Source organism: Notamacropus eugenii, chromosome 3 (assembly GCF_028372415.1).
Source record: "Notamacropus eugenii isolate mMacEug1 chromosome 3, mMacEug1.pri_v2, whole genome shotgun sequence".
Lineage (NCBI taxonomy): Eukaryota > Metazoa > Chordata > Mammalia > Diprotodontia > Macropodidae > Notamacropus > Notamacropus eugenii.
In genome coordinates, this window is record NC_092874.1 from 281,609,717 (window position 1) to 281,627,315 (window position 17,599).

The window sequence follows — 17,599 nt, forward strand, 5'->3', positions numbered from 1 at the left end:
TTTTGCTCCACCATTTTGCAAACTTGATTGCATCCCTCTGGTTGTCTCCATGACCTTACTCTTATCAGTTGCTGTCTCATGCGTTGTCCCTCTCTCCTTCCTTCTTTCACTCTGCCATAAATATGCAGAGGTCTACCCAACCCTTCCCTTTATCTCCCTACCTTCTCAGGTTACCATTCCCAATTCTCTCCTCCCTTTAGATGTCATTCAGAACTACCTTAGCATTTAACTAACTTTTAACACTGCAAGCTCAACATGCTGCAAACTAAGCTAATTACCTTCCCTGCCAGCTTGGGACATCACTGTTTCTCTCTGTTGTGTCAAAATGCATCACTTCTACGCATTTGCACCTTTGGGATTATGTTTTATTTATCCCCCTCCTAGCCAATCAGTCAGTGAAGCCTGCCAATTTCACCTCCATGACACCTTTTGCATCTGTCCCCTCCTCTCAATTCCCACTGACACTACCCTAACCTCTCAGTGTCCTAAGGCAGAAGCAGTGGTCCTGTATTAGGCAGTGGTAGGACCAGTCTATGAACAGCTATCTTTCTGTTTGGATAAGATAGGGATATCTGTGTCATATTTTTTAAAATGGTATTTCAATAGAATTGGTTTCCTTACTATTCTGAGGAGCTTGTCCATTGGTTTCACAAGACTCCCAAAGGGATCCATGATACAAAAAGGGTAAATTCCTCTCCTGCCTTAGAGAGTTTCCTGAGGATATTGGAAAGTTAAATGCCTAGGGTTGCCCAGCTAATATGTTCAGAGGCAGGATTTTAACTCAGGCCTTTTTGCCTTTAAGGTTCGTTTTCTTTCTGTTTGGCCATGATGCTTATTTAAATTAAAAACTATACAGTTGACTGATTTGTTGTCATTTGATTGTTTCCAGTTCTTTGTGACCCTATTGGGAGTCTTCTGGGCAGAGATCCTAGAGTGGTTTGCCATTTTCTTCTCTAGTTCATTTCACAGATGAGGAAACTGAGGCAAACAAGGTTAAGTGACTTTCTCAGAGTCACGGAGCTAGTAAAGTAAGTGTCTGAGGCCAGATTTTAACTCTGGAAGATCTCTAGCTCTGGCACAGTATGCACTATGGTGCCCCCTAGCCCTCCAGTAGACTGATAACCTCAGTTTATTAGCATCTCAAGACTACCATTCATAGGGATCAGAGAAAGGAAAGGACATTTCTGCTTGTGGGCTGCATAGTTTAGGAAGAACACTGATAATCTGGAGAGTGTTCAGAGTGGGGTAGCCTGGATGCTGAAGGACCTGGAGAAGAGGGGATTCGGGGGTGGGGGGGACTGTGTCTAAATGGCTGTCAGATGGAGGAGGAAGTGGACTTGTTCTCTGTGACCCCAGAGGGTAGGAACAGGAGGGGAAGAAGCTGCAGAGACCAGAATTTGCCTTTGGTGCCAAGAACAACTTTATAATATAAAAGGTATCGCAGAGTGCAGTGGGCTGCCCGGGAAGATGGAGCTTTTGAACGGGCACAGTTTGAATTAGATGATTGCCAAAGTTCATTCCAGGTCAAATTCTGTGATATTACTCCTTTACAGCAGTCTACACTCAGACTGGATTGGTATGTCTGGTTCCTGCTTCTGTACCTCCGCTCACACTGCTCCTTAGGTCTGGAGCGAATGAATGAATAAATGAACAATGAATGATGAAGTATTTATGGAGTAGTAACTAGATGCCATGCACTGTGCTCAGTACTAGAGATATGAATGCAAACAAACAAGACAGTCTTCACACAGACAACACAAAGGTCTGGAAAGAGTGGCGGGTGCATGGGCACCCACAGTGTGGTTTAGCTAGAAAATGACCAGCTAGTGACTTGGAAGCCTCATTCTGGGTAGGACTGGATTCGGTGTCACCTCTGAGCCCACTGTGGTTCCTAGAGTATGAGCCAAGCATCTGATGGGGGGCGGTGAGGAGAACAAGAACGATGGCTGGAGCGTTGGTGGATTGCTTTGGAAATAGTTGGAAGGTGCCAATGAGGCACTCTTCCCAATTCCTTCCCTTTCTTTAATAAGATCCAGCTCAAATGCTGTCTGCTATAGGAATCTTCTCTGATTTCCTGCTTAGCAATGATCTTCTCCATTAGATCTCATCTAATGGCTTCTTTTCTGTAATGCACTTAACAGTTAATAATGTCTATTTTAGTTGTTTATGTTTGTGTCTTATCTCCCTGCTAGACTATAGGCTCCAGAAGGTGTTTTATCTGGACTTGGTAAAAAAAAATTCCTCTGGCATCTAGCTCAGCAGGAACTCTCTATATCTGTCAATAAAGACCAAAAGAGGCCCAAATTTACATCTTCATCTTTTCTGACTCTGCAATTTCTGCCAGTTGCTCCTGATTCTTTCCTCTGGGACTAAGCATAATAAATCAAATCCCTTTTCAATGTGAGAGGGACTAGACTTAGTTTTACTAGTATAGCCAGATGCTGATCAGTGCAGATAATAAAGTGGTAGCATTATTCAAATTGACACTGCAAATTTCCATTGGCCTGCAACCAACGACCATATTTTACATAGTTGTAACTTCAAGTAGTATGAATGTGACCATCCCACAGGATTCATTATTCACAGTAATCATTGCCTTCTATTAATGCAGGTCCACACTTTCTCAGCAACTTAACAGTTACCTGGGAAGCTAGATGGTACAGTGGATAGAGTACTGGGCCTGGAGTCAGGAAGATGCATCTTCCTCAGTTCAAATCCAGCCTCAGACACTTACTAGCTGTGTGACCCTGGGCAAGTCACTTCACCCTGTTTGCCTCCATTTCCTCATCTGTAAAATGAGCTGGAGAAGGAAACGGCAAAGGCACTCTAGTATCTTTGCCAAGAAAACCCCAAATGGAGTTATGAAGAGTTGAGAATGACAACAACAAAACATTCTTAAATGGAGCCTAAAGTTGCATTACTACAGCTCCTGATTCAGCTTTCTTGTGGCCATCAAATGAAGCTAATCTCTCTTCCGCATATTTGAAGACATCTACCATTGTTCTAATCTCCTTTTCCTCTGTATTCCATGTGATCAGTGCTATTTCTAACGTGGAGTGTTTGGATCTGAAAACAACATTCAAGATATGAGCTGACCATGGTAGGTAGGGTCCTAGGCTGATGGGATCTAGAACAAGGAGGAACCTGTGAGGCAATCTAGACATTTCACAGATGAGGAAACTGAGACCCAGGGAGGTTAAAGGACTTAGGATAATAGGATCATAGATGCAGAATTGAAAGGGATGTTAGAAGCCCTGTTATCTGCCCCTTCTTTGGAAGATCTTCCATTACATCTTCCCATTTTGTCCTTCGCACTCCTACCTGGATAATCTTCCAAAAGCCCTTCTCTCATCACATTCCTCCTGCACTCGGAAACTTCAGCACCTCCCCAATAACTATTAACTAGCCACATATCAGTTACTGAACCAGATGTTCAGGGCCCTCCAGTCCCGTTCAGTCATTTCATTCCAGTCCCCTTCAGTCACTCGATGTTCAAGCCACACTGGACCACTCCCAGTTCCCCATCCTTGCCCTGCCATCTTCCTCCTCTGTGGCTTTGTTCACTTCTTGAGAAACCCCAACTTCACCCATTTTACTCCCTCCTTTCCTATGAGGCCCAACTCAGTTGTCACCTATTTCATTAAAACTTCCCATACTTTTCCAGTTGAAAACAATCTTTTCTCCTTTGTATTTCCCAGACAACTTTGCTCGGACTTCTCTTTTGTATTTCTTATACACTCACTTGTGTATGTCTTCCCTCCCACCCCCACATTCTGTTATTGGATTGAGAGGCAGCAGGGTGTGATGGACTGGGCTCTGCAAAATGGTGGACTGGCTTCTTAGCTATCTTCCAGCTCCAAATCTGTGATCCAGAATTGTAGTGAAGATACTCATTTTTATTGGTGAAGGGAGCCTACACACTGGAAGTACCTCATAGGTCTGGTCTCTCCAAAAATATTAGGTTGTAAACTCCTTAAAAATAGAGTTTGGCCACAGATACCTTTGCATCCACAGGTGCCTTAGTTCTGTTGAGTGATGTGTAAAGTTTTGCCCCCAATCCTTCACCTGACATTTAAAGGCCTCTACAGTCTGGCTCCTACCTATCTTTCCTATTTCATTCCATGTTAATCCCCTCCACTCTCTTCCCCTTAAGCTACCCTGCCAGCTGTTCCCTGTAGATGCCTGTCTATGTCTTGCTTTTGTCCCCTGGAACTGGGATTATCTGTGCTCCAGTGCAGGCTGGGATATTCTCTTTCCTCACCTTCAGCCTTTCAAACCTCAAAATTCCTTCCAAGGACAACTCAGGGGTGGCCTTATACATGAGACCTTTCAGTATCCTCTCACCCCCATGGGTTAGTTTTTCTCCCTAATGAAATACTTTGTATAACCTTGATTTATATGTATTATTACATATAATAACATACATACAATCACCTCAATTTTATATGTAATTACATATGTATATTATATAAATCAAGGTTATACAAAGTTTCTAAAAGCGTATGTATGTGTATGTACAGGTATGTGTTTACATAGATACGTATGCATATATGTATATATGTATGTATATATGATATATATATATAATTTACCTATTTGCATATTGTATCCCTCCATAGAAGGTAGGCTTCCGGCAGGCAGGGCCTGGTTCATGTTTCTCTTTGTGTCTCTTGTGCCTCCTACAGTATCTTGTACAGAGCAAACATTTACTGTTCGTTAACTTCCATGACGGCAGAGACAGGGTCATTGACTTCTAGCCTATACTGTTTGTAACACAGTGCTAGGCACGTTGCTAGACTTCCTAACACTCATTGAATCAATGACAATGTGAATCCCTAGTTTCCTTCAAGATTCAAGTCAAGTCTTTTAAGCTAATAAGCGGCTCCTAATCCCAGCAGCTACTCACACTCCCTCCATAACTTTGTATCTCATTTGTATATAGTTAACATACTTATATATTAACATATTGACTCCTGCATAGAATGTAAACTTCTTCATGAAGCAGGTTGGCCCAGTGGATAGAACCTTTTGGGCCTGGAGTCAAAAAAGACCTGAATTTGAATCTTGCCTCAGATACGTCTTAGTTGTGTGACCCTGGGCAAGTCACTTAACTTCTGTTGGCTTCAGTTATTTTCCTCTTCTGTAAAATGGCATACGATATCATTTCCCTCCCGGGGTTGTTATGAGGATCAAATGAGACAACATTCGAAAAGTGCTTAGAGCTTTGTCAAGCACCAGTCTCTGGTACACAAGGGCATCTTAATAAATGCTTGTTTCCTTCCTTTCTTCCTTGAATATAGGAACTGTTGAATTTTTGTTTTAGCATCTCCATATAGTGGGTGCTTAATAAATGCTAATCGATTGACTAAGGATTTTCACCTGAGATTATAAAAAGATTATTGGTAAATAATGCTTATTAGTGAGTAATAAATAGGGAAAATATTTTAATATTTTGGTTGTAGGTAACCAGGTGGATGAGGGGATAGAATGTTGGCCTGGGGTCAGGAAGCTTTTAACATTCAGATCATGCTTTCATCACTAGACATACGGCCCTAGACAAGTCATTTAACCTTTCTCTGCCTCTGTTTCCTCATCTGTAAAACAACAGGGTTGGACTCCATGGTCTCTAAATCTACAAGCCAGTGAAGCATTATATCCACTTGATTTTTTTTTTAACATGACTTTTATTTATCTTCTCTCAAACTCCCTGCAACATAAAACTCCAAGTAAACAAAGACTTTGGCTCCAGAAATCCAGGCCTGGATCAAAGACAGTATAATCCCCTAAGCATGGATCACAGGTGGCATTAGCTGAGCTGTCCATATGCTGGCCCCAGAACAACTGGCATTCTTTAATGAAGATGGAATGTTCATTCATTTTAGGCAGCGATCTAAGAACAGCTCGCTGTCTCATGCGTGAGGCTTAGTTTAGCCATCAAAACAAATTCTGACTCATGGGTCTAGGGCCCCAAAGAAATCAGAGAGTGAAGCAAATGAGAACCAGCCTTTGGGCTTCTAAGGAGACTCAATATGTTTCTTTACACTTTCTCCAGTCTATGCCATTTGCATGGAATTGTGTCACATATAGGATTCAACATTTCAGCATGCAGGGATGGGGGTATGGGAGGGGGAGCCTGAAACAGATGGGCAAGTAGGATTATCCAGAGGCATCAAAGGGTCATCATTGCTCTAGAGCTGGAAGGGACCTTAGAGATCGAGACCAAACCCCTCATTTTACAAATGAGCAACTGAGGCACAGTTGACCATTTGGTCATCCAGGTAACAAGTAAATAGGGTAATGGGATCATAGATTTACAACTGGAAAGGACTAGGAAGTCATCAGTCCATGAAGAAACTGAGAACTAGAAAGGAAAAGCAGTCTGCCTAAGGTCATTCTGGTGGGAAGCATCAAGGGAAAGAGAAGAATTAGTAACTGAGTGAAGGGCTCTGTGTGTGTGTGCGCACATGCTCATGTGTGTGTTTGTGTAAGTAAACAGACTTTTCAAGTGTCAGAGTATGTGTATGTATCTAGAAAATACTCAGTGAATTAACCCTAAATTAACCCTAAAATTTGTAATGACTAATTTTAAAGAGGGAATAGGATATACAAGCCAAATTTTAAAAAGTCACTTTAAAGTTGCTTAAAAATACCAATTTCATACTGATGTCAGTACTTGGTGATAACTGCTATTTAGATAATTCAGTGACACAAAGAGCAAACTGTTCCTACCTGTAAAGAGATTACATATGAACTCACTTTTTAAAAAAATCAACAAATATTTATAAAGCACCCACTATACACAATGGTGGAATCCCATTATGGTATCTGGTACACAATAGGTGCTTATTATATGCTTATTGATTGACAGATACTTTTATGGATACATGTCTTCTGGGATAGGATATAATCTTTCTGAAGGTAGGGACTGCTTTATTTTTGTCTTGGAATTCCCAGCATTTAGCACATAGTAGGTACTTAAATAAGTGTTTGTTGATGGAGAGTATTCTGCCAGTTGGCATTAGAATTGGTGAAAATTATGTTAGAGATAGTGCTGGTTAATTTTCCATTTTTGTTCAGAGATAGCCTTAACTAGCAATTTCTATGCATGGGTGAAGTAGCCTGATTGCATTGGTGGGGAGGTGGTGGTAGAGACTCCCTCAAACTATGAGGTGCCTTGAGGGGAAGGGGGCAGTATTGAGAAGCTTCTCTGTGATCTTTCCTGTCTAGTGGCTTCACGTTTTAGCTAGTCATTCTTGCTAGCTAGGTGCTAATCAGAACTCTTTCTTTTCTGCTGAAAGATTCTAAGTCCACTGTTCATTGCCTCAAAGCAAAGCCATAGTTGTCCTGTCCTAGTTCCATGTGGTCCAAGAAAGAACGCTGGAGTGGTACTGTCTGGCCTCTAAATGTGATCTGTTCATTGATGTTTAAGGATTTGGTGACTACTTTTAGCTTGACTTTTCTGTCTTTTTAATAAATAATCATAGGCCCATAGATTTAGATTTGGAAGTGACTTTTGAGTCTAGGCTCCCTACCTTCAGAAGACTGGTTCAGATTTATCACCTGTGTGTCCTTAGGTAAGTTAGCCTTCCTGGGCATCAGGTTTCCTAATCTGTAAATGAGAAGGTTGGATTTGATGACTCCAAGTTCTCTGACCATTTGTGTGATCCTAAGCAAGACCCTTCACTTTCTTGGGCCTCACTTTTCCCATCTGTAAAATGGGGAAGGGACTAGGTGGTCTTGGAAGTTCCTTTCAGCTACATATTCATGATCCTGTAACAAAGTAAGTGCTTAATAAATGTGTGTTGAATGGACGGAGTCAGCAGCAGGGGTCTTTTCTTCTGTGGGTCTCAGAGCATCAAATGTAAATCTCTGATCTTGACAGTGACTTGAGAAAGGTGTATTATCCTCTCAGAGCTCTTCCCAGTTGTGTTCTCCAGCCTGCCTGCCTTAAAGGGGTTGTTCAGTTCACTTAAGAGCATTGATTCCAGAAGAAAAAGAGTTTGAGGGGAAGGTGGAAAGTGAGCCTTGGGAGGTAGGTTACCTTCCCTCCAGGGCCAGGGTCATTTTGTGTCCTTTCCTCAAAACACATGGCTGCCTTAAAGAGGTGGTGACCTGGATGGTCGGAAGACCTGAGTTCAACGCCTGCCTCAGGTTCTTATCAGCTGCATGACCCTGGGCAAGTCACTTAACTGTGCCTCAGTTTCCCATCTGTAAGATGAGAGGGTTGGAATCCCTGGCCTGTAAGGTCCCAGCTCTAGGATCCTAAAGCTTTCTGATCTGTCTTGTTCAGAATAAAATGGTAAGTTTTAGAAGTGCAAATGGGAATTTCTGGTACCAAATGTGCCTGCCTGTACCATAGCATCACCCAGTGTGGTCCCCATCGACTCACTTGGCAGAGAATAGCCTTTGGAAATTCACCTTCTAGGGGTAGAGGGGAATTATAAAGAGCCAACTCAGGCTACTGGTTCTAATTCAAGGGCCAGAGAGAGGTTTGTCAGAATTCCTTTCTCAGCCCAAGTAGAAATAGCAAAGAGGAAATGTCTGAGAAAACTTGGAACAAAGAGAAAACCCCCTAGTTGTGGGTTTTTCACAGAATGGGCCTTTATTTTTTGCTGCTCCCAAAATCTGGGAGGTGGGAGGCACAGAACGATGCCAAGCATCAGTGACTGTACAACTTCCATTTTATTATGTGTGCTTTTATAGGATATAAATAATGACAAAATTACAAAATTTATAACTGGAAGCCCAAGCATATTTACACATATGATTCTGTTGCAATGAGGCTATTATTTGCTTAGCTCCTATACAATTTCCTTTGGGTACCATATTTTTTTTAGTGTTATTTTTACTGTCAAGTGACTACATACATATCGACAGTGAATAGGCAAGATATGTACAAGGAACTCTTCTGTTCAAGTAATTTAATAACGGTATTAAAAGTTGGTATCACTCTGAGCTATAATCAGATTCAACTAAATCGTACTCATTGACCAGTTCAAAATGAAGTTCAGTTATTCATCTTTGGCATTCACCAAGCGATGAACATAACTGAGAAGCTCAGTTAGATTTAAAATTATGTTAATTAATTAAAAAAACATTAGGACAACCACACAGTTTATCAATATCGCTATAATGAACTTCAAAGTGATTCACAATTTGACTGGTTAGAACAATATACAGTAAAATGCCAGTTTTGTCTATAATGATATTATACTGTATTTTTTAATAATTCAGTTCTACATAAATATACATTATGGTATCATACAAATACTCCACAGAGACATTAAAAAAATTAAAATACCTTAAAGAAATGTAAGTAAATTTTATTTCATCAAATAGTAAGCAAATGGTCAATTCTTTTTTTCGTGGTTCATTTCAAGAAAAGAGTTTTATTACTTTGGAATTTCTTCTTTTTAGTTTTTTTTTGCATGTGTTTCATTTTGTTGCTTTTTTTTTTTTTTTAGAAAAAAGATTTTTGCAATAGAATTTTATCAACACTTCTCTCAAACATGGTTTCCACCACAGAAAACTCGATAGCAAGATCCCTAGGTCCCAAATGTGTTTTTTTTTTAATACACACCATAAAGATTCTAAAAAATATTTGCAGGGTTCACGGCTATCGGCAACATCCTCCATCTCAATGCTAGCTCTTCGTAGTGCAATAACTTGCCTGCTTCTCATTTCTCTGCCTACACAGAGCAATTTGTGCCCCCATGGCCATGACTGCTCCAATTTTTTTTTTTTTTAGTGGGAGCAGCAGAGATTTCATTATGCATAATAAAGCAGAAATATCCTGTAGCATTTAACCTCCGTTCCTTATTGTTGCATTAATGAGACATTCTTTTAATAAAAATATTTAATACAAGAGACGCATCTGTGCATAAATTCCTCTTTTTTTTAAACCATTCTTAAAGTTTAACTCTGTCATAGGATTAAAGGCTGTCTTTATAGGCTATCATGACACAGTTGATGACGTAGAAAACTCACAAGTATAGAAATTAGGAAATGGAATTTCTTGGCAATTATTGGGATTTTTTTTGTCTGCCTACAATAAATGACAGGTAGCAATTCAGTGAGATTACAAATACTATGTGGCGCAAGGTCTTGTCTGATGTTACGTTAAAACTGCCAGCGATGAAAAAGAAGCCCACACTTTTATATTCTCTGGCAGTATTAGAGACCCTTTTTTAAATGATAAGAATAAAAAGTACTGTCTCCAAATAATCAACCAAAGTGAGCACGGTGGCCAGAGTCACTAGAAATGCCTCATGTGTGGGGGAGATTGGGGAGGCCTGGCGTAGTAGGATGGGAAATGGGGGGGGGGCTCTCAACTCCCTCCTCTTATGGATTGCAATGGGAAAGTCTTGGATGCATTCTTCGGTCATTGGTTCAGGAAGAACATTGCCAGAAATAGCTGGTGCGCAGGGCCTTTTGTGAGTGACAAGGCCATGCGGGCAGCACAGGCTTCCCCGTTGGCGGGGTGGAAAGGTCGCCACAAAGGAAGGCTGGGCTGTGACTGCTTGGAGTGCAAGGCACAACAAGGACGAGAGGGCGGTTTAGTATCAGAAAATTGTAGTTTCATACTTGGTATTTATTCCCCTTTTGGCTTCCTGTCCCGGTTCTACAATCCAGGGTAGGTTGGCGAGAGTCTTTTGTTCCGAAGGGTCTATCTGCTTTAAAACAAAGACAGATGGGCATTTTTACTTTAGGTATCCTCGAAGGGCTGCAGCTCACCATAAACAAAGTACTTTCTACCTGAAAACCTTGCTAGGTAAATAATGCAATCATTGTTATTATCCCCATGATAGATGTGGACCCTGAGGCTCAGTAAAGAACCATAGGTTTAGAGTTAAGAATCTTAGATGTCATCAAGTCCAACCCTCTCTTTTTACAAATGAGAAAACTGAGGCTTGGAGAGATAAAGGGCAGATAGGTGGCTAGGTCTGGAGTCAGCAAGACACAACTTTGTGAGTTCAAATCCGGCCTTTGGCACTTACTATCTGTGTGACCCTGAGCAAGTCACTTCACCCCATTTGCCTCAGTTTCCTCATTGGTAAAATGAGCTGGAGAAGGACATGGCAAATCACTCCAATATCTCTGCCAAGGAAACCAGTCATGGAGAATCAGATGCGACTGAAAAAAAAAAATGACTTCACAATGGAGAGATGAAGCCACTTGGTCCATGTCACACAGCTGGTAAAGGGCAGCTTGAGATTCGAACCCTACTCATAGGATGACAGGATCATAGAACAGGCCTGGAAAGGACCTAGAGGCCATTTATTTCAAGCCTCCTCAGGCTCTGGGAGGTCATGGCTTGCCCAAAGTCACAAAAGGAGGAAGTGCCAGCAGCAAAACTTGAATCTAACCTCTCGAAATCCACTGGGTTTCCCTGGGTGCCATCACTATGCCCGAAGCAAAGGGCAATGGACTAGATGCTGACTTAGGATTCGAACCCAGCTCTCACAGGTTCTAATCTCAGGGCCCTTTCCCTTATGCTGCTCCATACAGATCAAGATTCAATATACAGCTGAGAGTTCTCCCGGGGAGACATGTTGGGGAAAAAAAAGGTAATTTCAGACCAATCCTATTCCAAATCGAGATTGCAGTGAAATGATTTCAAAAAGAGAAACATCAAATGCTATAAAAGACAATGTCAGAGTGGTAACATTTCCTGTATTTTGGGGAAGAAGAAGAATGGGACTCCTGGGGGGGGGGCATTGTAGTGGGTAAGAAGGTCAGGTGAGTGACTCCTCAAATCTCACTCTGGCATTTTTTTTGGCTGTTTCCTGGGCTGTTGCATTCTTCCATTTAGAGGGGTGGGGATAGGAAGAGCAGATGGTGAGCTCCAATGTAAGGAACTTTGGATTTGGATGTGGTTTACAGTCTGGGTGTGACCACCCCACTACCTGCAAATGTCAAATGCAAAGATCTGACCAGATGACCTTTGAGGCTTCTTCCATATTGGATCCTGTGATCCCTGATTCCCTGAGCTGGAAGGCAGAGACCTGGGTTCTAGTCTTAACTCTTGCCACTAACATGCTTTGGGCAAGGCTCTTTAACCTCTTTGGGCCTCATTTGACTCATCTGTAAAGTGAGAGATATAGATCAGAGAGTTTCTACCCATTGGTAAAACTCTGATCTTGGTTGACTAGACTGTGCCTCAGTTTCCCCAAACTATAAAATAAAGGGGCTGGAGTAGCTGACCTTGAAGGTCTCTTCTGACCACCAATCCATGGTTTTATTTTTGGTTACTCTGATGGCCTCCAAAGCAAGTCTCGTTCATGAATGAGGGTGAGTTTTCACCAAGGTCATTGCTTTTTCATTTTGTATTTGCTGCTATTGTGAGGTTCTGATTGCTGCTTCAGGGCTGTGGGATTTGAGTTCATCTGGCCACCTTCAGAACATGTTTTGAGCTATGTACCTACAAGGCTACACTGAAGATACATGTATATATTATATATATATTTCAGGAGCAACTAAATTTTTCTCAACAAGAAGGAAATGGAGCCAAGGGAAATTAATGTGAACAATGACACCAGTTGTGTGTGTGTACAGCAGATAGGACCTTGAGGCTGTGAATGCACACCAATCTCCATCCTCCATTTTCCCAGTCCCCGGTGGAGGCCCTTCAATGAATATTCTATCAGCCCTTATGCCACCCAATCTTTTATGTTCTTCAAAAAGATGTCTTAAGGGACTCGATTAGTGTTGAAGGTAGATACTTGGTATGAATAATTTTATCAAGCCAGCAGTGAAAATGGGCAGAGAGGAGGTATAAGGGGGAAACCAAGGAACACACAGAAAACTTGCTAATCATATATCAGTCCATCTCTAAGGCCTCAGAAAGGCTGCCGAGCCATGTGGGTTAACAGTAATCAGTGTGTGTGTGTGTGTGTGTGTGTGTGTGTGTGTGTGTGTGTGTGTCTATGTTTGTACGTGCAGTGATTGGGAAACCGCAATACCTGCTTGGGGCTGTCTTGGTTGTGACATCAACATCTGGACCAGACCAGATAACAGAATCCTTGGACATTAGATTTAGACCTGGAACAGACCCCAAAAGCCATCCAGTTGAGCCACCTCCTTTTACAGATGGGTAAGTGGAAATGGTGGTAAAGCAGAAAGCATGTCAGTACTGTAGTCTGAAGCCTGGGGTCAACATCCTACCCCTGACACTTGATAACTGTATGACCATGGGAAAAATCACTGAAACTTCCTGGGGTTCCACTGACTCAGCTGTAAAATGTGGCCTCCATGGACCACGTGTTTAGAGGATTGTAGATTTAATGCTGGAAGGGACCTGGAAGGGACCTTGAAGGCCCCTCAGGCCAGGTTTTTCATTTTACAGACAAGGAAACTGAGGCCCAGAGAGGTAAATGACTTGACTAGAGTCACTCAGGTAGGCTTCTAGATTTAGAAGGAGAGTGGACCCTACAGATCATGTAATTGAACCCTTTCTTTTGGGGATCATGGGTTGTGATGGTGGCATCTGAATGATGCTGGTGCTTACTGAGGAGGTGAAGTGAGGGCAATATATGCATGCCTAAGAATGACTTGGGAATGGCAGCATTTGAACTCAGGGTACTGTAATTCCCCTCCCCCAGTTTAATACTCTTGCCACTACACTGCACTGTTATCTCTATGGGGGTGCTAGATGGGGCTACAGTTAGGGAAAGGACTTATGATCTCATTGCTATAGGAAACTCCCTCTGCCAATGAGTTCAGCACCTTCTCTAGAACATAGCTTTCAAGAGTTGCCTACAACACTGAAACTTGTCAGGATTTCACATCCAGGATATCTCAGAGGCAGGGTTTGAATCCAGGTCTTCCTGGCTCTCTATCTACAACTCCATGCTGCCTCTGGTAGATTGAAAGCCTCCCAAATATAGGCCACTCTTACCAGAAGAAGGCCTCTGAGGAGTCAGGAGACATGTAAGAGCCTTTTAGGACTAGCTCTTTAGGACATGTATGGGAAGGGAGGAAGGTTGATGGAGAAGTGGAAGGCCCACACCTGCTGATGTCTCTCCCCACAGCTCGAGGGTTGTAACCCAGGGGAGCCTTCACAATTCAATCAGAGGAGGTAGCCAATCAAAGGAGGCTGTGCCAGCTCCACATTAGGTAAACTGAGTGTTCTCAAACCTGGGTTACAAGATATGTCTGCTACAAATACATCAACCACTCCATTGATAAGCCTCACTTTGTGCAGAGATCTGAGTTTTATCCTGGAAAAGGAGATAACTATGCTTAGATTCCTAAGCCAGTGGTCTTTTTTATTATATTTCCCCCAGACACCAGATGAGGTATGTGGTAGTTTGAGATTCAGGCCAATAAAGCTTTGAAAAATTTGTTGTTGTCACTTATTAAGGTGGGCATGGAACAGTAGAGAGAGAGTTAGCCCTGGGCTCCTAGCCTTGGTGCTTGTTGCCTGGATGACCTTGGGCAAGGCACTTAACTCCTTGGGCCTCAGTTTCCCCAGAAGCTAAGTGAGGGGGTTAGATTAGATGGTCTCTGAGGTTTCTTTCAGGTCTAGCTCTACAATCCCATATGTCTAATCACAGAATGGAGGAATAATTTGAAAACTACACTCCCTGCTTTATTCCCATTCACAAACACATATAGACACATAAACATACATATACACATGTGCATGCATACACATGCAAAGACATACATGGACTTGTAGGAAGAGCAGTCCCGTGCTGATATTACGATACCTAAATCCAGCCTATACCAACCAGAATTAATGAGTGATATTGCTAAAGCCTCTTCATGTTGATAACAGAGGGCAACTCAGTCAGTCAACAAATAATAAGCACCTGCTGTGTGCCAGACAGCTAGAATGGTGCATTGGACAGAGTGCTGGTCTTGGAGTTGGGAAGACTTGAAGGCATATATGACCTCAGACACTTAGTAGCTGTGTAACCCTGGGTAAGTCACTTAACTCTGTTTGTCATCTGTAAAATGAGCTGGAAAAGGAAATGGGAAACCACTCCAGAGTCTCTGGAAAACCCCAAATGGGGTTACAGAGTCAGACACGACCAAAAATGATTAAACAACAACAGTGTGCCAGGCATTGATGAATCCATTAGAAATACATGTGCAAAGATGAATTCAATTCATTCCACTCCAACGTTCATTTGTACATCCATTAGTGACTCTAAATGAGGGCCAGGCACTTGATGTTTTATCAGCACAGGGTAAAGAAAGGCAGGATTTGGAGTGAGAGGTTGGCATTTATTTATATTGTGACTTGGATCAAGCCACTTTACAACTCAGTTTACTTATCTGGAAAATGATAACACTGGACCATATTGCTTCTGAGGTCTCCTCCAGCTTTAGACCTATGAGACCATGATCTCCTTTGTAAATCACTTCTCTACCCTGGGCCTCAGTAGTACCTCTGAGGTCCCTTCTGGCTCTAAATCTATGTTCTTCCAAGTTAGACTGAGACTCCTGAGGCTAGGAAGAAGGAAAGGTGGAAAGCCAAACTCAATAACGTTCTCAGGTTTATAGATTCATTACTAGAAAGAATCTAGGTGAGAACTGATTCTAACTCCTCTAAATCCAAAGCCAATATTCTTTGCCATGAGCAGGGAGGACTCTCTTGCATACCGCAGTCACGTGGCTGCTAAGTTTCATAGCCCTTTCTTCAACAAGCATTAATCACTTCTATTAATGCAAGGCAATGTACTAGAAGCTGAGCTAGGGTTTTAATCTCGCTCTTCCAGATTCTGTCCCTAGTGCCCTTTCCCTAATGCTCACTGCCTTCTAGTGGATCTCCCAGGGGTGGAATTGTGGGCACTATCTGTTGCATCTGAAGAGCCCGACTCTTGAAGAGGGAAGGGAGGGAAGGCATAAACCCATGCCTAAGGATGGCTTTGGAGACCTGGGGACCCCCTCCTACTTACCACTGACTTGCGAATACTAACTCGCGGCTTAGGAATGGGCTTGGCGGGTTTGTTTTCGAAGCTTTCTGGGAGCGTTGAGGAATGCCCACCTTTTCTTGCTTGGAGCGCGAGCTGGTAGGCCACTTCGAACGCCTGTCCTAGTGTTAGTATGATTTCGTAGGCTAAATTCTGTTGCAAAAATAAAGGGGAAAAAAGCATTTAATAACAGCCCCATTTCAAATGACAAGTATTAGAAAACGGGAATGTGGGAGGAGATGAGCTAGATGTGAACTATTGAACTATTTCACCAGCAATCTAGGTGATTCAGAAAACACCAACTCAAACTGCACATTCTAGGACCAATCTAAGAGTTTGATGAAAGGGATCAGTTATTCATTAGATATCCTAGTTTATAGGCAGTGGAACCTCAACTTGTTTAATGAAGCATAATACTTTTTCAGTTCAATAAACATTAAGTGTCTACTGTGTGCAGAACACTATACTAGACTCTGAGGCAGGAGAGAACAGCTCAGATAAGAGATGTTCTGCACCGCCATGGAGTTTACAGTTTAATAGTGAGATATCTGTTTCCCCCAAGAGAAAATGCTGTTTTGTAGGATTACAGATAGATGGAGAGCCAGAAAGGAACTCAGAACTCATCTAGCTCCCTGATAGCCTCATTTTATAGCTGAGGAAATTGAGTCACAGAGTTTAAATAACTTATTGAAGATCGTCCATGTAACGAGTGGTAGAGGCTCCAAAGTCTCTTTTGGCCATATTTCAGGTGCCAAATGGGGGGTGTTCCCTGCAGAAGGTGCTATGATCATGGACAGCCTTGGTAGAACATGATTAGATGCAGGTCTTCATTTAATACATTTTCCAAGACAGCACTGACATTTCTTTTCAGTGTTTAGGGAATCACAGAATCATCATGTTGGAAAAGACCCCCAGCATTGGTAAGACACGTCACCAAAGCTGCTTCTGCATGCCCTTAACTCAGGGCAGTTAGGATGGAGTCACTTCAATCCAATGTAATGGTGATTTACGAATTCCTATGGTCCAGGAGGTGGTTGTTGTTCATGCTTCATTCTCAAAGAGGACATCGCAGAGGCGATGCCATGGCATGTAGGTGAACTGCATTTGAGTGAGGCAGGGCCGGGCAAAGTCACCAGCCTCACTCTCTCCTTCAGAGCCGTCTGGGTCTAGTGGCCAGATATTGATCAGGGTGACTGTCCATGGCCCTCATGGGCCAGGTGAGGCAGCACAAAACAGACAAAGGTAAAAAACAGCGCCTGCCCCCAAGGAGCTCACCTTCTCCTGCAGGTGAGGTGGGATGGGAACGACTTGAATGCAGGTAAGTCAGTGCAAACAAGATACAAAGTAATTGCGAAGTATGAGAAGCAGAGTGGTGTATCTGATAGGGAGCCAGCCCTGAGGTCAGGAAAATCTGGGAGACAGAAGCCCTGAGTTCAAATCTCAGCCCTACTACTTACTACCAATATGACCTTGAAGAAGTCACTTCAGTTCCCTAAGACCTCAGTTTCCTCATCTGTAAACTGGGCAGCATTTTGTGTGTATATGTATGTATACATATGTGTGTGTGAATGACCTCTAAAGATCCTTTCTAGTTATAATTTGGTGATCCTGTGACTAGATTGTGTTAGCAGTTCCCTCCAGCTTGAATTCTAGGATCCTATGACTAGGTAGTCTCTACG

At 42.4% G+C, this 17,599-nt stretch overlaps 1 protein-coding gene across 3 annotated transcripts in view; it reads right to left on the reverse strand.

The window, feature by feature from the left end:
* The window catches only part of ANKS1B (ankyrin repeat and sterile alpha motif domain containing 1B), a 1,189,006-nt gene that overhangs the window by 7,861 nt on the left and 1,163,546 nt on the right, over window positions 1-17,599 (reverse strand). For 2 of the 3 annotated variants that reach the window (XM_072655669.1, XM_072655668.1), the window contains 2 exons: window positions 15,906-16,073; window positions 8,664-10,673 (listed from right to left, as the gene is read on the reverse strand). In XM_072655669.1, the coding sequence (XP_072511770.1) occupies window positions 10,563-10,673; window positions 15,906-16,073 (279 nt within the window). In that variant the 3' untranslated portion in view covers window positions 8,664-10,562. Of the gene's footprint in view, window positions 1-8,663; window positions 10,674-15,905; window positions 16,074-17,599 lie in introns of those variants that run through there. The other variant, XM_072655667.1, reaches the window with a different exon arrangement.